The 20,918-nt window shown below is 34.1% G+C and overlaps 8 protein-coding genes across 8 annotated transcripts; 3 read left to right on the forward strand and 5 right to left on the reverse strand.

Moving 5' to 3' along the window:
- Window positions 1-485: 485 nt before the first annotated feature.
- DFA_07612 (filamin/ABP280 repeat-containing protein) lies at window positions 486-5,629 on the forward strand (the record flags this gene model as incomplete). Its single annotated transcript, XM_004355056.1, has 7 exons — window positions 486-770; window positions 886-1,504; window positions 1,617-1,823; window positions 1,938-2,318; window positions 2,386-2,508; window positions 2,626-3,000; window positions 3,069-5,629. 7 exons carry the CDS (start codon window positions 486-488, stop codon window positions 5,627-5,629), a joined length of 4,551 nt encoding a protein of 1,516 aa, XP_004355108.1.
- Window positions 5,630-5,719: 90 nt separating this feature from the next.
- Window positions 5,720-8,214, reverse strand: DFA_07613 (NOL1/NOP2/Sun family protein; the record flags this gene model as incomplete). The annotated part of the gene is made up of 2 exons (XM_004355057.1): window positions 5,720-7,849; window positions 7,963-8,214. 2 exons carry the CDS (start codon window positions 8,212-8,214, stop codon window positions 5,720-5,722), a joined length of 2,382 nt encoding a protein of 793 aa, XP_004355109.1.
- A 314-nt stretch (window positions 8,215-8,528) lies between these two features.
- Window positions 8,529-9,662, forward strand: eIF2s2 (eIF-3 beta; the record flags this gene model as incomplete). The annotated part of the gene is made up of 3 exons (XM_004355058.1): window positions 8,529-8,610; window positions 8,757-9,395; window positions 9,502-9,662. The coding sequence occupies 3 exons, from the start codon at window positions 8,529-8,531 to the stop codon at window positions 9,660-9,662; spliced, it is 882 nt and encodes a 293-aa protein (XP_004355110.1).
- A 70-nt stretch (window positions 9,663-9,732) lies between these two features.
- DFA_07615 (uncharacterized protein) lies at window positions 9,733-11,154 on the reverse strand (the record flags this gene model as incomplete). The annotated part of the gene is made up of 3 exons (XM_004355059.1): window positions 9,733-10,173; window positions 10,261-10,668; window positions 10,735-11,154. The coding sequence occupies 3 exons, from the start codon at window positions 11,152-11,154 to the stop codon at window positions 9,733-9,735; spliced, it is 1,269 nt and encodes a 422-aa protein (XP_004355111.1).
- A 252-nt stretch (window positions 11,155-11,406) lies between these two features.
- On the forward strand, window positions 11,407-12,702 carry DFA_07616 (uncharacterized protein; the record flags this gene model as incomplete). The annotated part of the gene is made up of 2 exons (XM_004355060.1): window positions 11,407-12,086; window positions 12,165-12,702. 2 exons carry the CDS (start codon window positions 11,407-11,409, stop codon window positions 12,700-12,702), a joined length of 1,218 nt encoding a protein of 405 aa, XP_004355112.1.
- Window positions 12,703-12,914: 212 nt separating this feature from the next.
- sodA (superoxide dismutase) lies at window positions 12,915-13,768 on the reverse strand (the record flags this gene model as incomplete). Its single annotated transcript, XM_004355061.1, has 3 exons — window positions 12,915-13,151; window positions 13,265-13,328; window positions 13,416-13,768. 3 exons carry the CDS (start codon window positions 13,766-13,768, stop codon window positions 12,915-12,917), a joined length of 654 nt encoding a protein of 217 aa, XP_004355113.1.
- A 398-nt stretch (window positions 13,769-14,166) lies between these two features.
- cshA (citrate synthase) lies at window positions 14,167-15,891 on the reverse strand (the record flags this gene model as incomplete). The annotated part of the gene is made up of 3 exons (XM_004355062.1): window positions 14,167-15,427; window positions 15,556-15,681; window positions 15,785-15,891. The coding sequence occupies 3 exons, from the start codon at window positions 15,889-15,891 to the stop codon at window positions 14,167-14,169; spliced, it is 1,494 nt and encodes a 497-aa protein (XP_004355114.1).
- A 124-nt stretch (window positions 15,892-16,015) lies between these two features.
- Window positions 16,016-19,723, reverse strand: DFA_07619 (Coatamer protein; the record flags this gene model as incomplete). The annotated part of the gene is made up of 7 exons (XM_004355063.1): window positions 16,016-16,019; window positions 16,499-17,202; window positions 17,273-17,494; window positions 17,671-18,085; window positions 18,180-18,408; window positions 19,067-19,458; window positions 19,560-19,723. 7 exons carry the CDS (start codon window positions 19,721-19,723, stop codon window positions 16,016-16,018), a joined length of 2,130 nt encoding a protein of 709 aa, XP_004355115.1.
- Between the last annotated feature and the right edge of the window lie 1,195 nt (window positions 19,724-20,918).

Here is a 20,918-nt window from a genome sequence, read left to right on the forward strand (position 1 = left end):
ATCAACGATTCTCTTCCCAAAAAACACCTTTTTGTGTGGGTTGACACGCTTTTTTGTGCCCCTTTGGAAAAAAAGAATTTTTTTGATAGATATTTTTCTTTATCCTCGTGTTGCCGACACATCCCTCCTCATAAGGCTGTGTGTAAAAGAAAGATAGAGTAAAGAAAAAGAACAAGTCAGTTTGTTGTTCATCTTTCGCACCCCACTCTCTTTTGTACTCACGCACTCTGTGCTGATTCACTCATCTATTATTACAGATATATTCAAAAGAGATAATATAGGAGAGAGAAGAGAGAGAGAGAAACAATTAATGAACTCATTATTGATATAGTACTACAAGCAACTTGGAAAGATAGTTACTCAATCCCCCCCCCCTCCCCACCCTCTTTTTCATCACTATCCCCTCAACCTCTTTTAGTAGACTAGCAACAAACTTTTTTGATTCGGGGGTGACCGAACCAAACAAGTATTAGTATTAGTAGAAGATGAGAGTGTTAATTGAATTAACTACAAAATCATCATCTTCATCTTCATCATCATCGTCGTCATTGTCATCATCATCATTTCAGAATTCATCTAAACATGATCACCACCCTACACCTTCTTCATCACTAGTCGATCCCAAAGGAAAGAAATTCATAGAGATACATCCCAACCAATCGATATGGATGCTAAAGACATTCATTTTTGGTAGCTTTGGTATTCCTCCAGCAAGACAACAAGCATTTGTTAGAGTAGTAGATGATTACGATACAAAAGAAAGAACACAAGTGAGTATAGTGGTTGATGAGGGAAGAGGAAGAAGAAGAAGAAGAAGAAGAAGAGGAGGGTTGTACCAAAAACCAAAAAAAAGCAAGATATTAATATCTTTTTTTTCAATAATAGGCATATTTAAAAGAGTTTCATAATTATAGATTGGTTAAAGATTACAAGATATTTGATGGATCAGAGATTCAAGTTGAAGTGCTCGACAAAGAGAATCCAACTGAATTCATTGTAGCACCAAAAAAGACAATTAGCAGTGGCAGTGGTATCGCGCTGTCAAATAGTCCAAACACAAGTAACAGTGACCTTTCAGTGCATTTGCAACGTGCAGGTATACCATCATCACCATCACAACATCAAATTAACCCTACACTTCCTACAAGTGGTTCGAACAAGGTACATGTATTGACCTCTAAGAAGGTATCATGTCCTGCACTTTGTTTTGCACTTGGAAAGGGATTGTATCGTGGCATTTCTGGATGTAGATACGAGATTAAACTATATCGTGTCAATTCAAAGGGAATGTTGATCAATTCCACTTCAAACTCACCTTTTCAAATAGAAATCACAAAGAATATATCATCGGTAGACTCGAGAATGCCTTTTAGCTATGAACAAAGAAAGACTGATTATTCATTGTTGATTCTATCACCACAATCCTATGGTGATTATAATATTTCAATTAAAATTGATGAAACTCATATTTGTGGTAGTCCATTTCAATGTACAATTATTGATGGTAAATATTAAATATATATATATATAAAATATAAAATATAAATAGATATTCTAATACTAATTAATTAATTAATCAATCAATCAATCAATCAATCAATTATTTATTTATTTAGAATTAAATCCACAAATTAAAGAATTGGCATTTTCAAATGAATGGGTAGAAGAAGTAGTAGAACTAATTACAATGATATCTAAAAAGGAATCTACATTGGACAATTTATTTTCATTTGGTATTGAAGGTTTAATTAATTTATCTGCTTATCCAGACCCAAATATTCAATTTCATATCACTGGTGTCATTGCAAGATTAATGGAAAAAGGTAAAATTAATTTAAAAAAAAATTATTTTAGCTTTGTTTATTCATTTTTTGATATTAATATCTTTTTATTCATTTTCTCTCTCTCTCTCTCTCTCTCTCTCTCTTACAAAAAAGATAAAAACAAAGAAAGAATTCTAAGAGAATATGGAATGGAAATATTTTTCAAAATTGTATCATTGGAAACTTGGATATCCTTTATTGAACTAAGAAGATTCATTGCTAGTTCTCTTAGTATATTAATAGGAAATAGGGTATTTTTAAATAGATTTTTTGATCAATGTGATATCAGTATCATATTGGAATTGGCACAATCCGAACATATTGATTGTCTCAGATATTGTTCCATTGTACTCTGCCAACTTTCAGAGAATTATGAATTTTCTGAAAGAGTTTGTGTCGATGAAATTAAAGAGATTTTAATTACAATGCTTCAATCTAAAGATAGTATTACAAAAAAGTGTTCACTTCGTGCCATTTCAAACTTTTCTCTTTCAAGTAGGTAGACATATATTTATTAACTATTACATTATATTATATTAACCATGTTTTTCATTTCTAATAGTTGACTCTAAAAAGGAAATTAATTTGAAATTGATTCAAAATCTTTTGGATTGTTGTAGAAATACTATAGATATATCAACCAAAGTATTGATATATAAATCATTTTCAAATTTTTGTAGATATGGTATGAAAGGAAATGTCTAAAAAAAAAAAAAAAAAAAAAAAAAAAAAGTAATTTTTTACTTTTTGATACTAACAATTATATTATTATTATAATTATTATTATTATTATTATTATTAGATTCATTATGTACTTATTTATTAAATAATGGAATATTGGATTTAATATGTTTAAATGATCCAAATAATCATTTTGAATTGCCAATGTTTTACCAATGGGAGTACAACATTAAGCAATTATTTGCAAGTGACCAACAACAATCCATAGAATACTCTGTTCCTTATACCCAAATCTTTAAAGACGAAAGTGATCACACATTTTTCCTCTCACTCACCATCTCCAACATGTTGTACACATCAAACTCACCAAAAATCCATGAAAGATTTTCAAACAATAATGGTTTGGGATTACTTAAACAATTTGTATTATGTTATAATTGCTCTGCAAGAGTTGAATCATTTAGAAGTTTTATGTTAATTACAAATTCTCCAAATGGTAAATAATAATAACAACAAAAAACAACATTTTAAAAATTATTAATATTTATTTTTATTCTTTTTTAGATATTTGTAAAAAACATTTAATTAATAATGGAATTATTTCATTTTTAATGTCATCGCTATTTGATTCTTCTGGTGTCGAGAATCCATTTATTATCAATACCATTGCAAATCTATGTGAATTTGATCCATTCTGTGTTGACACTATTGGTGCAGAAGGAATAGATAAATTAATTTCATTATTGCACCAGTACAGCCACAGTGGTAGTAACCACCACAACACATTCGATTCTCACAATGGTGAATCGGGTACTAGTGAAAAATCGCTTAGTAACAGTGGAGGTAATAACAATGCCATTTTATTATCAATTTCTATTGTCCTATCAAATATTGCAAGTCTCAATGACAAATACAAGACAAAGATTGTAAATGGAGGCGGAAAACTATTTTTACATCATCTTATGGAGTTGGTCATACAAAAAAAGGTTTCGCTCCTCAAACCAATTCCATCTCAAGATCTCGTATTGGGTGCAATACTAGGAAGTGGAGTTAGTGGAATTGTCTATCGTTCCACTTGGAATGATCATCCCGTTGCCGTCAAGTCGTTCAACGAGGAATCGTTGGGATTCGAAGAAAAACAATTTCACATGGAGGCTACCATCACAAGCATCTTGAACCACGAAAATATATTGCACTGCGTCGGTGGTAACAGAAACCCAGAAAAGCTATATTTAGTGTTTGACTGCATGTCACGTGGTTCACTATTTGACATTATCCATTCTAAAGAGATACCTCTCTCCCACTTTAAGATTGTACATATTTTATTGCAAACTGCAAAAGGAATGCAATATCTTCATCATCTAGGAATCATCCATCGTGATTTAAAGAGTCGTAATGTACTCATTGACAATGATTGGAATGTTAGAATCTGTGACTTTGGCGTCAGTCGTGTCGTTGACTCTCGTCGTATGACCAGAGGAGCTGGTACCGCATGCAACATGGCCGTCGAAATTTTATCCGGCTCCACCGAATACAATCTAAAAGCAGACGTCTTTTCATTTGGCGTACTCATTTGGGAGTGTGTTTCTCGTCTCGAACCCTATCACGATATGAATCGTCTCGATTGGATCAGAGCCGTATTAGAGGATGGCTTTAGACTCTCCATTCCAAGTTCGTGTCCACAAGAACTTTCACAATTGACCAAGCATTGCTGGACTACCAGTCCAGACAGCCGTCCTTCGTTTGACCAGATCGTCGCCACTTTACAAAGCATTAAAGACTCTATGATCGACAGAGGGACATTTGAAGACTTTGGACGCAACAACACCCCTTCTCCAATCTCGGCATCATCGTTCCACCTCAACAAGAGATATTCTATCTTTTTGAATGAAAACAAGGTCAGTATCGATCTATCGTCACATCCAACCGAGATTATGAAAAACCTTGTCCTCGATGACCAAGAAACAGGTAGTATGTCAACCTCTTCATCGCCAACCTTGACCAAGACATCATCTCCTCCACCAGGTGGCTTTTCACCAGACAGTAGTCGCGACAACTCTGACAGTAGTCGTGGCAATAGTCCAACAAACAACAACAACAACATCAGTAAAAGATCAGCCACTAGTCCACCCGCCAATGTGGGATGGAAAAAGTGGGAAGCCAAACCAAACGACAAGCCAACCTCGAAACGTATTTCTGCTTTTAGAACCATTACAAAAGCAGACCTCAATGCCATTGCCGAAATGGAAACCAACAAGAGCGTAACAGATAGTGAAAGTGTTTCATCTAGCCCTGATACATCGACTGTAACTACATCATCACCAATATCACCAAGACCATCAACCACAACAACAACTACTACTACAACACCAATCCCAATTCGACACTCCAACGAAGACAACCAAACCCCTTCAAACAGTGGTGGTCACAATGAAAACAGTGGCAGTACCGATACCAACAATTTAATCATTTCACCAAACACCTTTTCATCGATGCATTCAAACATGTCCTCAGAGATATCTGGTGTTTTAACGTCATCAACCAACTCTGTATCAACCACTTGTGCCGAGTCATACTCTGATCCATATGGATTCTCACTTCCCTCATCTCTCTATAACCATATTCGTGAGCAACAAAGTGTCAGTGGTAGAAGTCATACCACCTCGATGGTAGAGTCAACAAATACATCGCGTTCCAACTCGTCTCTTTCCATTAGTGACAATTACCATCCAACTTTTAATGCAGCAGAATTTGAAGATTTATTGAGTCATGACAAACAACTTCAATCTCAACAACCACCACCACAATCTATAGCTTTACAACCATCATCAAACATTGTAATAACTCATACTACCGCCAACACCAACACCAACACCACCATCTCTCCAAGTAATAATAATAACCGTCAACAACAATACCAAAGACCAAGTACCATTTCAGTATCACCGACATCAGCAACCTCACCACCATCACCTTTGCCACCACCCAAAAAGGCAGGTATCTACTCTCATCATCCAATGAAAGCTCCTGCCGTTCCACCAGTCATTTCAAAAGCATCAACTACACCAAAGAAACCAATCCCCCTCAACAGAACACCACCAACTACAAACTCTAATACTCAATAAACAAACCATAAACATTTAACAGATTAATGATCAATAAATATTTAAATTGTTAATAATAATAATAAGAAAGAGTTTTTTAAATTTATTGATTTATAAAGTGTCACTTGTAGCGGCATCAGTTGAGGATTCATTTTTTGGGGATTCAGTTGTTGGGGATTCAGTTGATGAATTTGGTACTCTGTAGTTCTTTGGATTGACGTCACCTTTTCTGTGCTCAATGGTAACCTTAAAGATATTGGCCATCAATTGGAGCTCTTGTTTTTGTACCAATAGATGAATGGATCTCTTTCCACGCCATGATGCAAAGACCATACCGTTGGATTGAGCTATTATATCGTCTTGATCAGTCTGCATTGGTGTTTCAACCTGTTTGTCCTTGTTGGCATCTTCCAACGACGTCTTTAATGAAGTGTCAATTTTAATAATAAAGCAACCGTGTTCCAAGGCTTCCAATTGATCTTCAATGCTTTTTGGGAATTGAGTAAACAATGGTTCGGTGGTACGAAGAAGAGTGAAAAGGTCATTTGGTGACATGATGACTGTACGGGTGTTGTGAACGGTCATATATGGTGTAATCCATTGGGAAGCAGATTGACAGATACGGTAGTTGCACTTGCTTTCTCCAAACTCGTCATGCTTTTTGAGGATTTCCAAACCGGCGTTGATAATCTTTAATCTACGATTACGATCACCTTCAACGATATTGACAATTGGCTTGGAAGCAAAGTAAAGTACCTTTGATCCTTGACTTCTTGTCAACATTTGCTCTCTTAGAGGGAATTCCTTGTTGATACCATAAAATGCCTCTGCAACATCCAAGTCCTTTTTACATTCTTCATTGATTGTTCCAAATGGTTCTTCAAAGAATTTATGTACAGCGCTCTTTTTCTCTTTGACTTGGGTTGTAGTAGTGGTGGTGGTGGTAGTTGATGTCGATTCATCATTTAATGGTGGAGTGGTTGAAGATTCATCATTTAATGGTGGTGTAGTTGTATCTTGATCTTGTTTGTTTTGTCCAAACTCTTGTTCGTATTTGATTCTCTTTCCGATTTGATCTGGTAATTCAGCTACCTTTTCCAAAACGGTGATAAAGAAACCACCAGTATCTTGCATGTGTGGATAGACTCTCATACAATGCTTGAGGCCAGCCTTTTGAGCTTGTTCTTCGGTTGGTGGGAAAAAGGATGGGAAGATGGTCTTCTTTTTGGTCTCTGGTACTTGAGAAAAGTCTTGGTAGATTTCTCTATCCTTGTCAATGACTGGCCAGGTGTGGAGTCCATTGGCACGAATCAAAGTTGGATACTGAGCAGAAACATCGACGATACGGACAGCACCTTGACAACGATTGACGAGTTCCATAATGACAGCCTCATTTTCAATTGGATTGAGTGAACATGTAGAGTAGACCATACGACCTCCAACCTTGAGGAGATTGGCAGCACGATAGGCAATGTGAGATTGTAGACGATGCAAACCGGCACCATCTCTTGCCTTCCATCTCTTCCAGAGGTCTGGGTTCTTTCTAAGAGTTCCATCACCAGAGCATGGAACATCGGCGAGAATACGATCGAAAAGCATTGGTCTTCTTTCGGTTTCACCCTCCTTTTGGAGATAGAGCAATGGGAATATTTGAGCTTCGTGGTTGGTAATGACAATGGTTGGTGAACCAAGACGAGCAGTTTGATGAACCAACATATAACATCTCTTGACATCGGCATCGTTGGCAATGATCATACCCTCTGGAATGGTGGTATTTGAATTGGAACGATTGGCGTGTAAAGCTTCAATGATCTGAGTGGTCTTTGATCCTGGGGCAGCACACATATCGAGTACAAGATGGTGTGGCTCAACGTCGAGGAAGATTGGTGGGATCATTGAGACTGCTTCTTGACGAGTAAGATTACCTTCATTGTTGTGATGCATAAGGAACTTGTGGAAAGCTTCCAATTGGTCATTCTTTCTAAAAGATCTCTTGGTGAGTGTTGAATGCCATGCCAATTCATCTGGATACCATGACAATGGTTTTGGTGGTTCTACGACATCTCCATCTACAATCATTTTCTCTGGTAATTGGTCAATGATATTGTGTAATTGTTTTTTTACTACATTGGTCAATGATTCACCAATAGCTCTATTGATACGGAATGTTGTTGGTAATGGCTTACCCAACCATTCCATAAACTTTTTAAAATCTTCTTCATTTGGTAATAAATTCATTTTCTAAAAAGATAAAGATAAAGAGAAAAGATAAAGAGAAAGAGAAAGAGAAAGAGTGGGAGATTAGTTAATCAAACTACTTATTTGTCTGATAAAATATCATTCATTCTTCATACCTTGTAATAGAATTCAAAGTCATCATTCTTTGCAATCGATGTGTACCAATCTTTTGTACCCTGTGGATGTTCATTTGTCATTGTATTTGGACCCCAAACATTTTTACTATCGTCTGTAATAGCTTTGCTCTTCTTTAATACTTTGTCATCTACATTGTCATTGTTGTTATTATTATTGTTATCATTACCTGTTGTTGTTGCGTTGGTAGATTTCTTTGATGTCTTGGCAAACTTCTTTCTTTTTCCTGCCATTTCTCTTTCTTCTTCTTCTCTTGTCTTGTTGTTGTTGTTTTACTTTTATAAATATAGAATAATAAAACACTAATAGTTGCTTTTTGTGTCAGGTGCTTTAGGAGATAGATTGTTAAAACGAGCGAGGAAACCGAAGCTCCAAGGAACTTCCTTTTTTCTCATTTTTTTTTTAATTTTTTTTCAAAGAGAGACAGGAGGATGTTGGTACTTCAACTAAAAAGTTGCAAGTTGTATTGAATCATTTCAACCTACAATATATACTCGTTTATTAATTATTTCAATCAATAAACAGATAGAAACAGAGAGAGATACAAATGTCAGCCACAGAAGAATTACCAACTTTTGACGTTAGTCAAAAGAAAAAGAAAAAGACCTCCTCCTCTACCAAAGATGGTGGTATGTTGTTGTTGTTGTTGTTGTTGTTGTTGTTCTTTTTGTATCTATATATATATATTTATAGATTGATAAATTCTATAGAATTTAACTAACCCTTTTCTTTACATTGACATTTTTGATATATTGATGTCCTTTCTTATTAATAGAGGAAAAGAAAGAGAGAAAGAGCAAAAAGACAGTAACTGAAGAACCTGCAACTGAAGAAAAAGAAAAGAAAAAGAAAAAGAAGTCATCATCAGCCGATGCTCCAGCAGCTGGAGAAGAAGCTGAAGCAGGCGATGCTATAGATTTTGGAAAAAAGAAGAAAAAGAGATCATCAAAGTCATCGTCGTCTGATGCTACTACCGAAGCAGACAATACCGAAGATACAGCACAAGAAGAGACATCAACCACAAGCACTGGTCAAGAAAAGCAAGTTGCTCAAGAGGCTGAAGATATCAATGAAGAAGTAACTGGAACTCCATGGGTTGGAACAGATCGTGATTATAAATACTCTGAATTGACATACAGAATCTACCATCTCCTCCAAGCTGGAAATCCAGAACTCATTTCCGATCAAAAACGTGCCATGAAGACTCCAAAGGTCTTTAGAGAAGGTAGCAGAAAGACTGTTTGGGCAAACTTTGCAGAGATTTGTCAAATCCTTAATCGTAAGACTGATCACGTTTTATCCTATGTATTTGCTGAATTGGGTACCAATGGTTCAGTCGATGGTAATCAAAATCTTGTCATCAAGGGACGTTTCCAACAACAACAAATGGAAGTTGTTATTCGTCATTATATTGGTATGTCATAAAGATAGATTATAATCATTGTTTTTTGAAAAAACACTATAGTTTATTAACTTTTCAACAATCTTATCAACTATCTTTTCAATTTCTATCTCTCTAGCTGAATACGTCGCTTGTCGTAATTGTAAAAGTCCAAATACCACACTTGATAGAAACAACCGTCTCTACTTTTTGTGTTGCAACGTCTGTAACTCAAAGAGATCTGTAGCCGTCATCAAGAAGGGTTTGGAAGTCGGAAAGAAACAACCAAAGGACAATTAAATATAAATTATTCTATCTATTTTTTTTTAATCACAAAACAACAATAAGATTATCCCTATAATATTTATTCTTAATTTGATTGTTTATCGTTGTCGATTTGGACATCATCACCGCCATTTTTAACCTCTCCTTCTTCACTTTCTTTTGTCTTTACGTCAACTGCTTGTGGTGGAAGAGTTGAATCGTTATCATTGCTTGTTGATGTTGTTGTATCTTTTTGATCGTCTTGATTTTTATTATCACCGTCGTCATCATAATCGTCATCATCTTGGTCGTCATCTTCATCATTGTCGTCTTGATCATCTGAACGCTTTCTATTACGTCTGTTGTCTTTGGATAAATTTTCATCTTCATCCTCGACATTATCCTTGTTTATGGTTGATGATCCATCATCATCGGTAGAAGATAAAGGTGGAGCTCTTGGATTAAAGCAATAATAAATATTTGGTTTACTTGTAGTCTTGTATTTGAATTTTGATAGTATTCTTTTATGTAACTCCCATTTTTGTGTCTAATAACATTAGAAGATAAATATGAATAAGTATGTGGAACCTATAAAAATAAATTATCATAATTAATATCGCGGTTTGAAACATACCAATAGTTTATGTTGTAACTCTTCTTGTTTCTTTATAATCTCTTCATGTAATTTTAATTCTTTTTCCTTTTGCTCCACGATATTCTTTTTCTCCTCCTCTAGTACTCTTTCATTGTTCTTGTCAATGGTTTCATTGATTTTCTCTTCAGTCTCTATTCTTTTAATATCCGATTGTGACTTTGCTTCAATATTCTTTTGGAAATCTTGTAACGTACGATTGAGCATACCAAACATCATTCTATTTCTTTTTTGACCTTCAACTGTTGTTGTTGTTGTTGGTAGTGGTGCTGGTGACTTGGTTACAGTTGGTAATGTTGTTGATGATGATGATGGTGTTGAAACATCATTTCCATCTTTATTATTATTATAGTTATAGTTATTATTATGGTTATTATTATTATTTACAAACTAAAATTAGAAAAAGAGTTAATCACATGACCAATACTATGTCTGTCTAGGATAGATATTACATACTTTTTTGGGATATTGTTGGTATTTATTAAATCGATAATCATGTTGATTCAGATGATGATGTTGTTGTTGATCATTATCATTGATAATAAGCTTTCTTTGGTATTTAGTTGGTTGGTTGTTATCTTGTTGTTGATGATGATGATGATGATTATGTTGGTTGTTGTTATCTTGATAATGATGAGGATGATCTTTTCTTTTTCCACTACCACCACCACCACTACTATTACTACTACTTGCGCCACCAATAGTTGAAGTATATATTGGATCCTTTTCTCTCTTGTCCAATAGATCTAATTTATTCTCTACTCTTTGTCTTTGGAATTCCAATTGTTTTAGTTCAGAGTATATACCACTTCTATAACCTCCTCGACCAACTCCTCCTCCTCCTCCTCCTCCTCCTCTAGTAAAAGGTCTTGACATTTTATAACTGCAAATCAATCTATCTATCTATTTATCAGTAAATGTTGATGAACTTTACTTTAATCAATATTGATTAAAAGACACATGTTGTTTTTTAAATATTATTATTTTTTTTAAATTTTTAGGGTTTTTTTTTATTACAAAAAACGAACGATGAGCTATCCAAATTAGTTTTGTCAAAAAAAAAGAAAGGTGGATTAGATAGATTGTATACAACGCAGAGTATATCTTTTAAAAAGAGAGTTAAAAGAAATGACAAACAAGAACAACAACAACAATAATAATAATAGTAATAGTAAAAGAATAACAGATAGAGTAAAAAAAGGACAGAAAAAAGGAGGAGCACCAACCAAATTGTTATCATTTGAACAATTGGTAGCACAAGCAGAGAAATATGCAGAGGAATACGAACTAGAAAAGGCTATCGATTCATTTGAACGTGCACTTAAAATGCAACCAAAGGATACTACCATTATGGATGCACTCGGTGAATTGTGCATAGAGATTGGTCTGTTTGACAAGGCTACCAAACACTTTGTCAACTCTATAAAGACTAATCCAAATGACAGTTATACTAAATATATGAATCTTGGTCAACTATTGGGTGGTCAAGAAGCAATTAAATCATACACAAAGGCAATAGAATTGATGGAGCTTCAATTACAATCTATAATGTCTCAAATGACACCAGAACAATTAAAGAAATTGGAGGAAAGTTATCAAAAATTACATAATCAAAAGAAACAACAACAACAAGAAGAAGAAGAAGAGGGACAAGAAGAAGAGGGAGATGAGGAACAAGAGGATATGATGGATGATGAAGAGGAAGTAGTAGAAGAAGAACAAGAAGAAGAAGAGCCTGTATTATTTTTAAAAGACCAATTATCATCTGCTTTGTGTTCACTTGCAGAATTATATTTAACCGATGAATGGTAATGTAATCGATGATGATTATTATTATTATTATGCATATAATAGATATTAATCTTTTATTTTACCATTTCTTTTAGTTTTGATGATAATGCAGAGATGGAGTGTGAGAAGAATCTAAGAAAAGCAATTGGATATGCACCTTATTCACCAGAGCCATATAGTTTGTTGGGTAGTATGAAGATTAGTCAATGCAAGAATGAAGAGGCTCTTGAACTCATCTCGCACTCTTATACTATTTGGGCTGATTATGAGATTGAAGATTTGCCATCACTCGAATATCGTTTTGGTATCGCTCAAATGTTTGTCGAATTGGATCAAAATAGAATCGCTGTTGTCATTCTCGAATCGATCGTTAATCAACAAGATAATATCGCTGAGATTTGGTACACTCTTGGTATGGTCTATCATAATCTAAAGGAAGACAGATCGGCCCAAGATTGTTTGGAAACAGCTCTCAAATTATTGACCATCGTAGCAAAGGGAGGTCAAGACAAGGAACTAGAAGACCAAATCAAATCATTGTTGGTTACTGTCAATGAAATAGTTGCTACTCTTCCACCTGAAGAAGATGAAGTTGAAGAAGAAGAGGAACAACAAATGGATGATGATCAATAAAGAATAATAATAAATTAAACATTAAAGATAACTTATATATATATATTATCTCTACACACACACAAACACATTGGAATAAATCCAACTTTTACAGATAGATATATATCTTTCACAAACAATTATAATTTATTGTTGATGTTGGGAGTTAAAAAGCTATTTTCCGAAAATATACAGATTTATATAGATAGATGGATGGATGGATGGATGGATGTTTAGAGATCAGATTGACGACCAATCAAACCACAGCTGACTCTGGAACCAGCGTTACCAGTGACGAGGGAGTCCTTGTGACCACCCTTGCCAAGATCATCAACATCGGCATGAACAATCATGGTTCTACCAATGATGCTGTGCTCACCAAAGAGTGAGATAATCTTATCAGTGATTGTACCCTTGGCAACTCCATCAGCACCAGCCTTGATGTTACCTAAATCACCAACATGACGTTCCTATTAATAGTAATAATAATAATAATAATAATTCAATTTTGATTAATATCTTGTAAGGTATTTCTTCACTTGTCTTTCCTCTTCTTCTTCTTCTTCTACTTGTTGATATTTACATCATCAGTTGGAGCACCATGGTTCTTCTTGTGTGGGTTGAAATGTGGACCAGCTGACAAACAACTATAATTATTAATTAATTATCATAATTGATTAGTACACTGAGAGGTTGAGATGATGTATTGTTGTTATTATGTTTTAAATACATACCCATTGGTGGTATCACCAAATTGATGGACATGGAAACCATGGTCACCTTCCTTGAGACCAGTGACTTCATATTCAACAGAGACTGGAGCATCCTTTCCATCTTGAGTGAATCTAACTACACCCTTGACGGCTTCACCTTGTAAAACACAGACAGCTTTTAATGACATTTTATCTTGATTATTACTGGTAGGAGTAGAAGAAGAAGAAGAAGTAGTAACAATAGTAGTAGGAGGAGGAGAGGAAGATGAAGAGAAATTATATAATACAAATAATACAATGACAGCTATTAGTATGAATGCTTTGGATTTGTTATCAAAGATAAAAGAAGAAGAAGAAGAAGAAGAAGAAGGCATTGTTGGCAGATGCAGTATGACTGACTCTAATATATATTGTTGTTGTTGTTGAACAAATAAAGACAATTTGTTGCTTACATTTAATTAACGCAATGATGATGTTTTAATAAAAGGATTCTTCTTTTGACGTCCACAGAACTGATGTTCAGCAAGAAAAAAAAAAAAAACAAAAAATAATAATAATAAATTATCGAAATGTGGTATTATGATACATAGGTAGAAAGAAGAAAAAGAAACCATTTATTTTTAACAATTGTTATATGTTTATTTTATTTTTAAATATTAAAAAATGTGGCCTATTTTTTTTGTTTGTTTGTTTGGTTTGTTTCTATTTCTTTTTCTTTTTTGTTGTTGTTGTTTTTTTTTTTATATAATTTACAATATATATATTATTATTATTATTGAGCACCTGATCCAGTTACCTTACTATATCTCTTTGTTGTAGCTGATGAATAAGATTCTTGGGTACGAACCTTTGCAGGTGGACGACCTTCGATTGGAACATAGTTTCTAAACCATTCACCTTTGTAGACTTGACGTGGACGATAGATCTTTGTCTCTGGATCTTCGTGATGTTCGATCCAGTGAGCCAACCAACCGACAGCACGTGGAATGGTAAAGAGAACTGGGAACATATCAGTTGGGAAACCCATAGCCTTGTAGATGAGACCAGAGTAAAAGTCAACGTTTGGATAGAGTTTACGTGTGACAAAGTATTCGTCGTTGAGTGCTTGACGTTCGAGTTCAGTGGCAACTTCGATGAGTGGTTCCTTGCCGAGACTCTCAAACACTTCATAGGCGACACGACGAACAATCTTGGCACGTGGATCGTAGTTTTTGTAGATACGATGACCAAAGCCCATCAATTTCTTCTTCTTGGCCTTGACGTCTGCGACAAACTGACCGACATTCTCCTTGGTACCGATCTGTTGCAACATGTCGAGTACGGCTTCGTTGGCACCACCGTGGAGTGGACCATACAAGGCACCGGCAGCACCGGCAACGGCAGTGTATGGGTCAGTGTTGGACGATGAGATGTGACGCATGGCAGCAGTTGAGCAATTCAATTCGTGATCGGCGTGCAAGATGAAAAGAATTTCGAGTGCACGACAGAGAACTGGATTTGGCTTATAGTCTTGCTCGGATAACTTGTCCAACATGTACAAAAAGTTTTCAGTATAACCTAGATGGTTGACTGGAGTGTTGTATGGACGACCAATACGATGACGCCATGCACAGGCAGCAATGGTTGGTAGTTTACCAATGATACGGAACATTTGCTTGTTACGAACATTCTCACTCTTAAAGATATCTTGTCCGGCCAAGGCAGGGTTTGCCTCTGGATAGAATGTACCGAGTGCAGCTACAGTACTAATGAGCATACCCATTGGATGTGCATCATATCTAAATGACTTCATCAAACCAACCAAGTTTTCATGAAGAAAGGTATGTGTCATAATCTTGTGTGACCATCCATCGAGTTGTGATTTGTTTGGCAAGTTACCATTGATCAAAAGATAGGCAACCTCTAAAAAGCTTGATCTCTCTGCCAACTCTTCAATTGGGAATCCACGATAACGTAAAATACCCTTGTCACCATCGATATAGGTAATCGTAGATGTTACAACTGCTGTATTTTGGAATGCTGGATCATAAACTCTATATATTAAAATAAAAAAAAAAAAAAAAAAAAAAAAAAAAAAAGAAAAAGTAAGAGATCAAGAGATGTACATATGTGTAGGTTGGTCGTTGTTGTTGTTGTTGTTGTTGTTGTTGTTGTTACTTACACTAAACCATTGTCACCTTTTTGTTCAGAGATTTCTCTAAAAGCTAAAGCACTAATAGTTTGATTCTTAATTTTAATGTTATATTGCTTTCCTGTTCTATTATCGATAACTGTTAAAGTTTCTTTCCTATAGATAAAAAAAAGAGTGTCGTATAATAGAATGTTAGGTCATTGTTGTTGTTGTTGTTGATAGATTTATTCTTCCTCTTCTTCCTTCTTTGTTAACATACTTTGCATCAGCATTTACATTGTTTGATGTTAATTCATCAACATATTCCTCTTCTTGTTCATCCTTTAAATGACCAGAGATAACATTTAATCTGGAAATATGTGACATTCTTATCTTTTCTTTTCTTTTCTATCTAATTATATTTACAACTATTTACTAGTACTACTACTACTTTTACTATTTAGTGCGCAACAGATTCCAACAACAAAGAATGAAATTAGTAGGTGTTCATTTAACTTTTCGAAAAAAAATACACACAAACCACACAGAGAGAGCTAATGCTATGATACAAATATAATAGATGTTGTTCTCGGGGTTAATGAATTGTTTCAGCGGAAGAAGATTAATTCTTTTATAAATAATAATTTAATGATCCAAATTTCAGCAGCTTTGCTCATGCATCACTGTTCACCTGTTGCAGTGAAAGCGACCAGTAAATTTACCACAAAAATTTTTGTCGTCTTCTTTGCCCAAATTTGGACAGATGTGGCAATTTATTCGGGCTAAAGGTTGAATTGACCTCCGCTACGATTTTATTATATTACCACCAATTGATTGAATAGAATAATCATTATTGATTATTTGATCGATAAATAATTTGATCAATTTTTAATATTGATACTACAATCTCTGTTGCCATCCTACATTTTGTGAGATAGAGAGATATGATCAGTTTGATAAAGTAATGATAAAAAAAAAGTGTATAAATACATACGTTATTTGAGACAATTTATTCGAAAGTGTTTCCAATATACCACTGTTTATCATGTCACATATTATTTGTTCCTCTTCTTCTTGATCATTGTTAATGTCCAATTTTGAAACCAAATCAAGACCCATGAAACATTTTTGATTTTCTTTGATTTGTTGACGATGTAATACCTTTAATCTTTCAACCAACAATAAATCAGCACCTGCATTTTTGCACAAAACCACTGGTATCTCTTCCAATGCCTCTGAAAATGCCAACATTGAAGTATATTCTATATCTGTGCAGATCCCTCCTCCAATACTTGTCTGTCTCTTTTGGTCAATAGAATGGATGATATCGACAGATGATGCAATTTCACATGCTCCACCACCTGGAACAACAATTGGTCGCCTCGTTAAATTACAAAGAACACAAAGTGCATCGTGAAGCGCTCTTTCTGTTTCTTCCAACTCTATAGCACTAGTACCTCTAAGTATAATCGTTGGTAATGCTACCAATGTATTATTATTATTATTATTATTATTACCATTGTCAGGTATAGATTGTCTATTTTTTAGGAATAATAATTGTGTTGAACCATTGCTATTGTTATGATGAATAGTATCATATTGACAACTTTCAAATTGTACCAAACGACTAGAAGCAGATACCGACTTTAATTCTTGAATATCTGAAAATGATATAATATTTAATTCCTCGCATATTCCCTAATGAAACATAATAATAATAATAATTGATTAATTATTCTCATATATTATTAATATTAACAATATTTACATCTATTATTTCCTTTGACAATGGAGATATTACGGTTATCTTTGCTTTTTCAAAATAGGATAATGCCATATTTGAAATGGAAATATCACCAGAACTAGATTGATCTTGTATAAACAACATTGTAACACCCAATCTCTTTAATAAAACTACCATCGATTTAATTTGTGATTCTTGTTGATCGACAATGGTTCGTAAACTATACTCATCCCCAAATGATTGATCCTAAATGTAAAATATATTGATGAGTAAGAGGCAAATTGATCTTTTGATTGATTGATTGATTGTGATTGATTGTTTAAAAGTACCTTGATATTAATGTTTGAAGTAGAAAATGACAATACTGTAACCTTTATGTTTTTTGTTGTATGTAACCTATTCAACAATGTCACTCTATATACCCTATCATTTGTAACAAATGAATCATTTATAGATGCTCCTTGAATGGACAATACTCTAATCATTGATACCGTTAGTGTCCTATTATTATTATTATTATTTGATCCAGAGCCCAAAGAAGAAGCAGCCATTGCGATTGAATCTACAGCCAAACTTGCGAGAGTTGGATAGAGATGAGAAAGTAATTTTGAATTGAGAGTTGTATTTGCAGTCTCTAACATGTATCTTTTAGCAATATCACTCTTTAAATCAAAAGGTATAGACAGTCGATTGATTGTATCTATTGCAACTTTAGATGCCATCATAAATCCTTTGATAATTCTCATTGGACTAATACGACCAATCGTCGTTGTACTTGTGCCAAGTGTATTTGTATTATAATATTTTCCTTCAAATAATTTTAATGCTTTTCTTAATCTATATATATAAAACGGATGTGACTTGTGAGTATATAAACTATACTAGAGTAGAGAGTGGTAGCTATAATAAATAGTCGAATAGGCGACCATACAATAAAGAAGCCAATATTACAACAGATGTTGTTCCATCACCATTTTGATCGTCCATTGATTTACTCAACTCTACCATCATACGACATGCAGGATGTTCTACATTTATCGAATTGAGTAATGTAATACCATCATTGGTTACAATGATCTCACCATATTGATTCACCAACAATTTATCTCTACTCTTTGGTCCTAGTAGTGATGACATTACATCTCCAACTGCCAAACATGCTAAAATATCTAACAATTTGTGTAATTATTGTGTTGTTAGACAAGCAAGTACTATTATTATTATAGACTACTTTCACAAAGCGTAGTGTACTACATACTCGAATATATCGATGATGAAGACGATGATCGATTTAAAGTATCATCATCATTAATTTTCCAATTGTGTTGTGTTATTGTTGTTGTTGAATCCATCCAACCAATCAATCAGTCAATCAATCCAAAACAAACAAACTAAACTAAATCAAACATACAAAAGGGTATTTTAAAATTTTTTTTATTTAATATTTTTTTTCTATTTTTTTTAATTTTTTTGTTTTAAAAGTAAACATGATGTATTGTTGTGGCCGACTGTGCTCGCCCGTTTTGTTGACACAGTACTGATTAATAATAAAACAACAACAATAATTAATTAAAAGTTTAGTGGGAATTTTGACTAATATTATTATGAAACAATGAATTCAAAGTATGGTTGTTGTTTTGTTGTAATTGGTTTTGGTTTGGTTGGTTTGGTTCGTTGGAATAATAATAATAATATTGTTATTATTATTATTATTACATATTGTTATTGTGTTTGTTGGGGTTTTGTTGGTGAGAAGTAAATAATGGATGAATGGGGGGGATGGGTGAAGGATGAAGACGCCTCTTTACAATATAATACAACTTTTCTTTTTTGTTGGTGGTTGTTCTTCATTCTCTGGATTGGCAGACCACTTTTTGATTTCTCTGACGAGTGTGAAAAAGGCTTCTTCGACGTTGAGACGAGACTTGGCACTAGATTCGAGGAATGGTGCACCGAAACTCTTTGACAATTCCTTGCCTTCAAGAGTGCTGACCTTACGTTCCTTGTCTGGCAAATCAACCTTGTTTCCGACAATTACCATCGGATAGGTGCTAAGGTCCTTGACACGAAGAATTTGATCACGGAATGAGGTGACTGCTTCAAATGATGGTCTAGATCCAATACTGTAAACAATAAGAAATCCTCTACCACTTCTAATATATTGATCACGCATTGCTGAATATTCTTCTTGTCCTGCTGTATCTAAAATACTAAATAAATAGATAATAATAATAATAATGTTACAATCAATGATTGATTTATAAATTAGTAGATGTTTAATTTCAATTCCAACTACAATTTCTCTACATACTCTAACATATAAACATCTTCATCTATAATAACTTGTTTTCTATAAGAGTTTTCAATGGTTGGATCGTATTCAGCAATGAATTGATTCTGTGTCAATTGAATGGTAAGCGCACTCTTACCGACACCTCCATCACCGACGATTACTAATTTTAATAACTTTGACATCTTCTTCTGTTTTACTTTTTTGTTAATATATATATATTATTCTATGTATTATTGTTATTGTATTGGTGTTTAGTATGTTGTTGCTATTGTTTGTTTTTAATATTATTATTGTTGTTGTTGTTGTTGATTGTACGTAGAGTTGTATTGAGTTGAAAGAAGAAGAAGAAGAAGGAAGAAGAAATAGTTGAATGGGTTATTGTTGCCTAAAGGATTAAAGTAGTGATACAAAAAGGAGTGGATTTAAATCTAAGATGAAAAGATAGTACAATAAAGGGTATTAATATGATGTAGTCTGTAGTTAGGCAAAGCAAGAGAGAGAGAGAGGAGTAGGAGGAGGATAAAAAAGAAATTAAAAAAAGGGTACAAACAAACAATAAAAAAAAAATTAAAATTAACAGTTTTGTGCGGGTGGTGATTTTGATTCTTCTTGTGTGGATTTTATGAGCGTTCAATAATGATGTTGATAATTATATATTGTATTTCTATGATTCTAATAACTCTCTTATCTCTTTTTTGATGATATCTATCTTTTAAAAATATAAAGGTTGATTAAATGAATGTCATGTATCGGAGGAGGAAGAGGAAGAAGAAGAAGAAGAAGAAGAAGAAGAGGACTGATCGATATTTCACTCTCTCACTACATAGATAAATCTAATGGAAAAGAGAAGGGGAGGAGGGGTGGAAGTTTTTGTGGTGCTGAGAGAGAGAAAGAGAGAGAGAGAGAGAGAGGGTATAGTAGGCGCACGTTGTTTCTGTCTGTTAATTCGGTTGGGTTGGTTGGGATTGTTGTTTTAACACTGTTGTTTGTTGGTTGTTGGTTGTTTGATGATAACTAGTTGACGGAGGGAGGAAGAGGAGGAGGAGGTTGATAAATCTATTTGTGTTGTTGAATGGCTAATATTGAATTCAAACTTTAATTTATTTTCTGTATGTCTGTCTGTCTGTCTCGTCTGCTAATTTCAAACATTCTTATTTATCTATCTATTGATCAATCTTTGTATCTTTTTTGTAACTGCAATTAAAACAAACTAGACATCGATGCATTCAATAACAACGACAAGACAGTAGACACAATTATTGTGAAACAAAAAGGGGATGGAAAAGAAATAATAAAGTCATACTGGACAATATATATATATTATTACTATTATTCCTGAAAGGCGTAGAAATAGAAAAGGATACTAGCTATCAAGGA

This window comes from Cavenderia fasciculata (genome assembly GCF_000203815.1).
Source record: "Cavenderia fasciculata unplaced genomic scaffold Scf_ET2XIPL01COFD4-5, whole genome shotgun sequence".
Classification (NCBI taxonomy): Eukaryota; Evosea; class Eumycetozoa; order Acytosteliales; family Cavenderiaceae; genus Cavenderia; species Cavenderia fasciculata.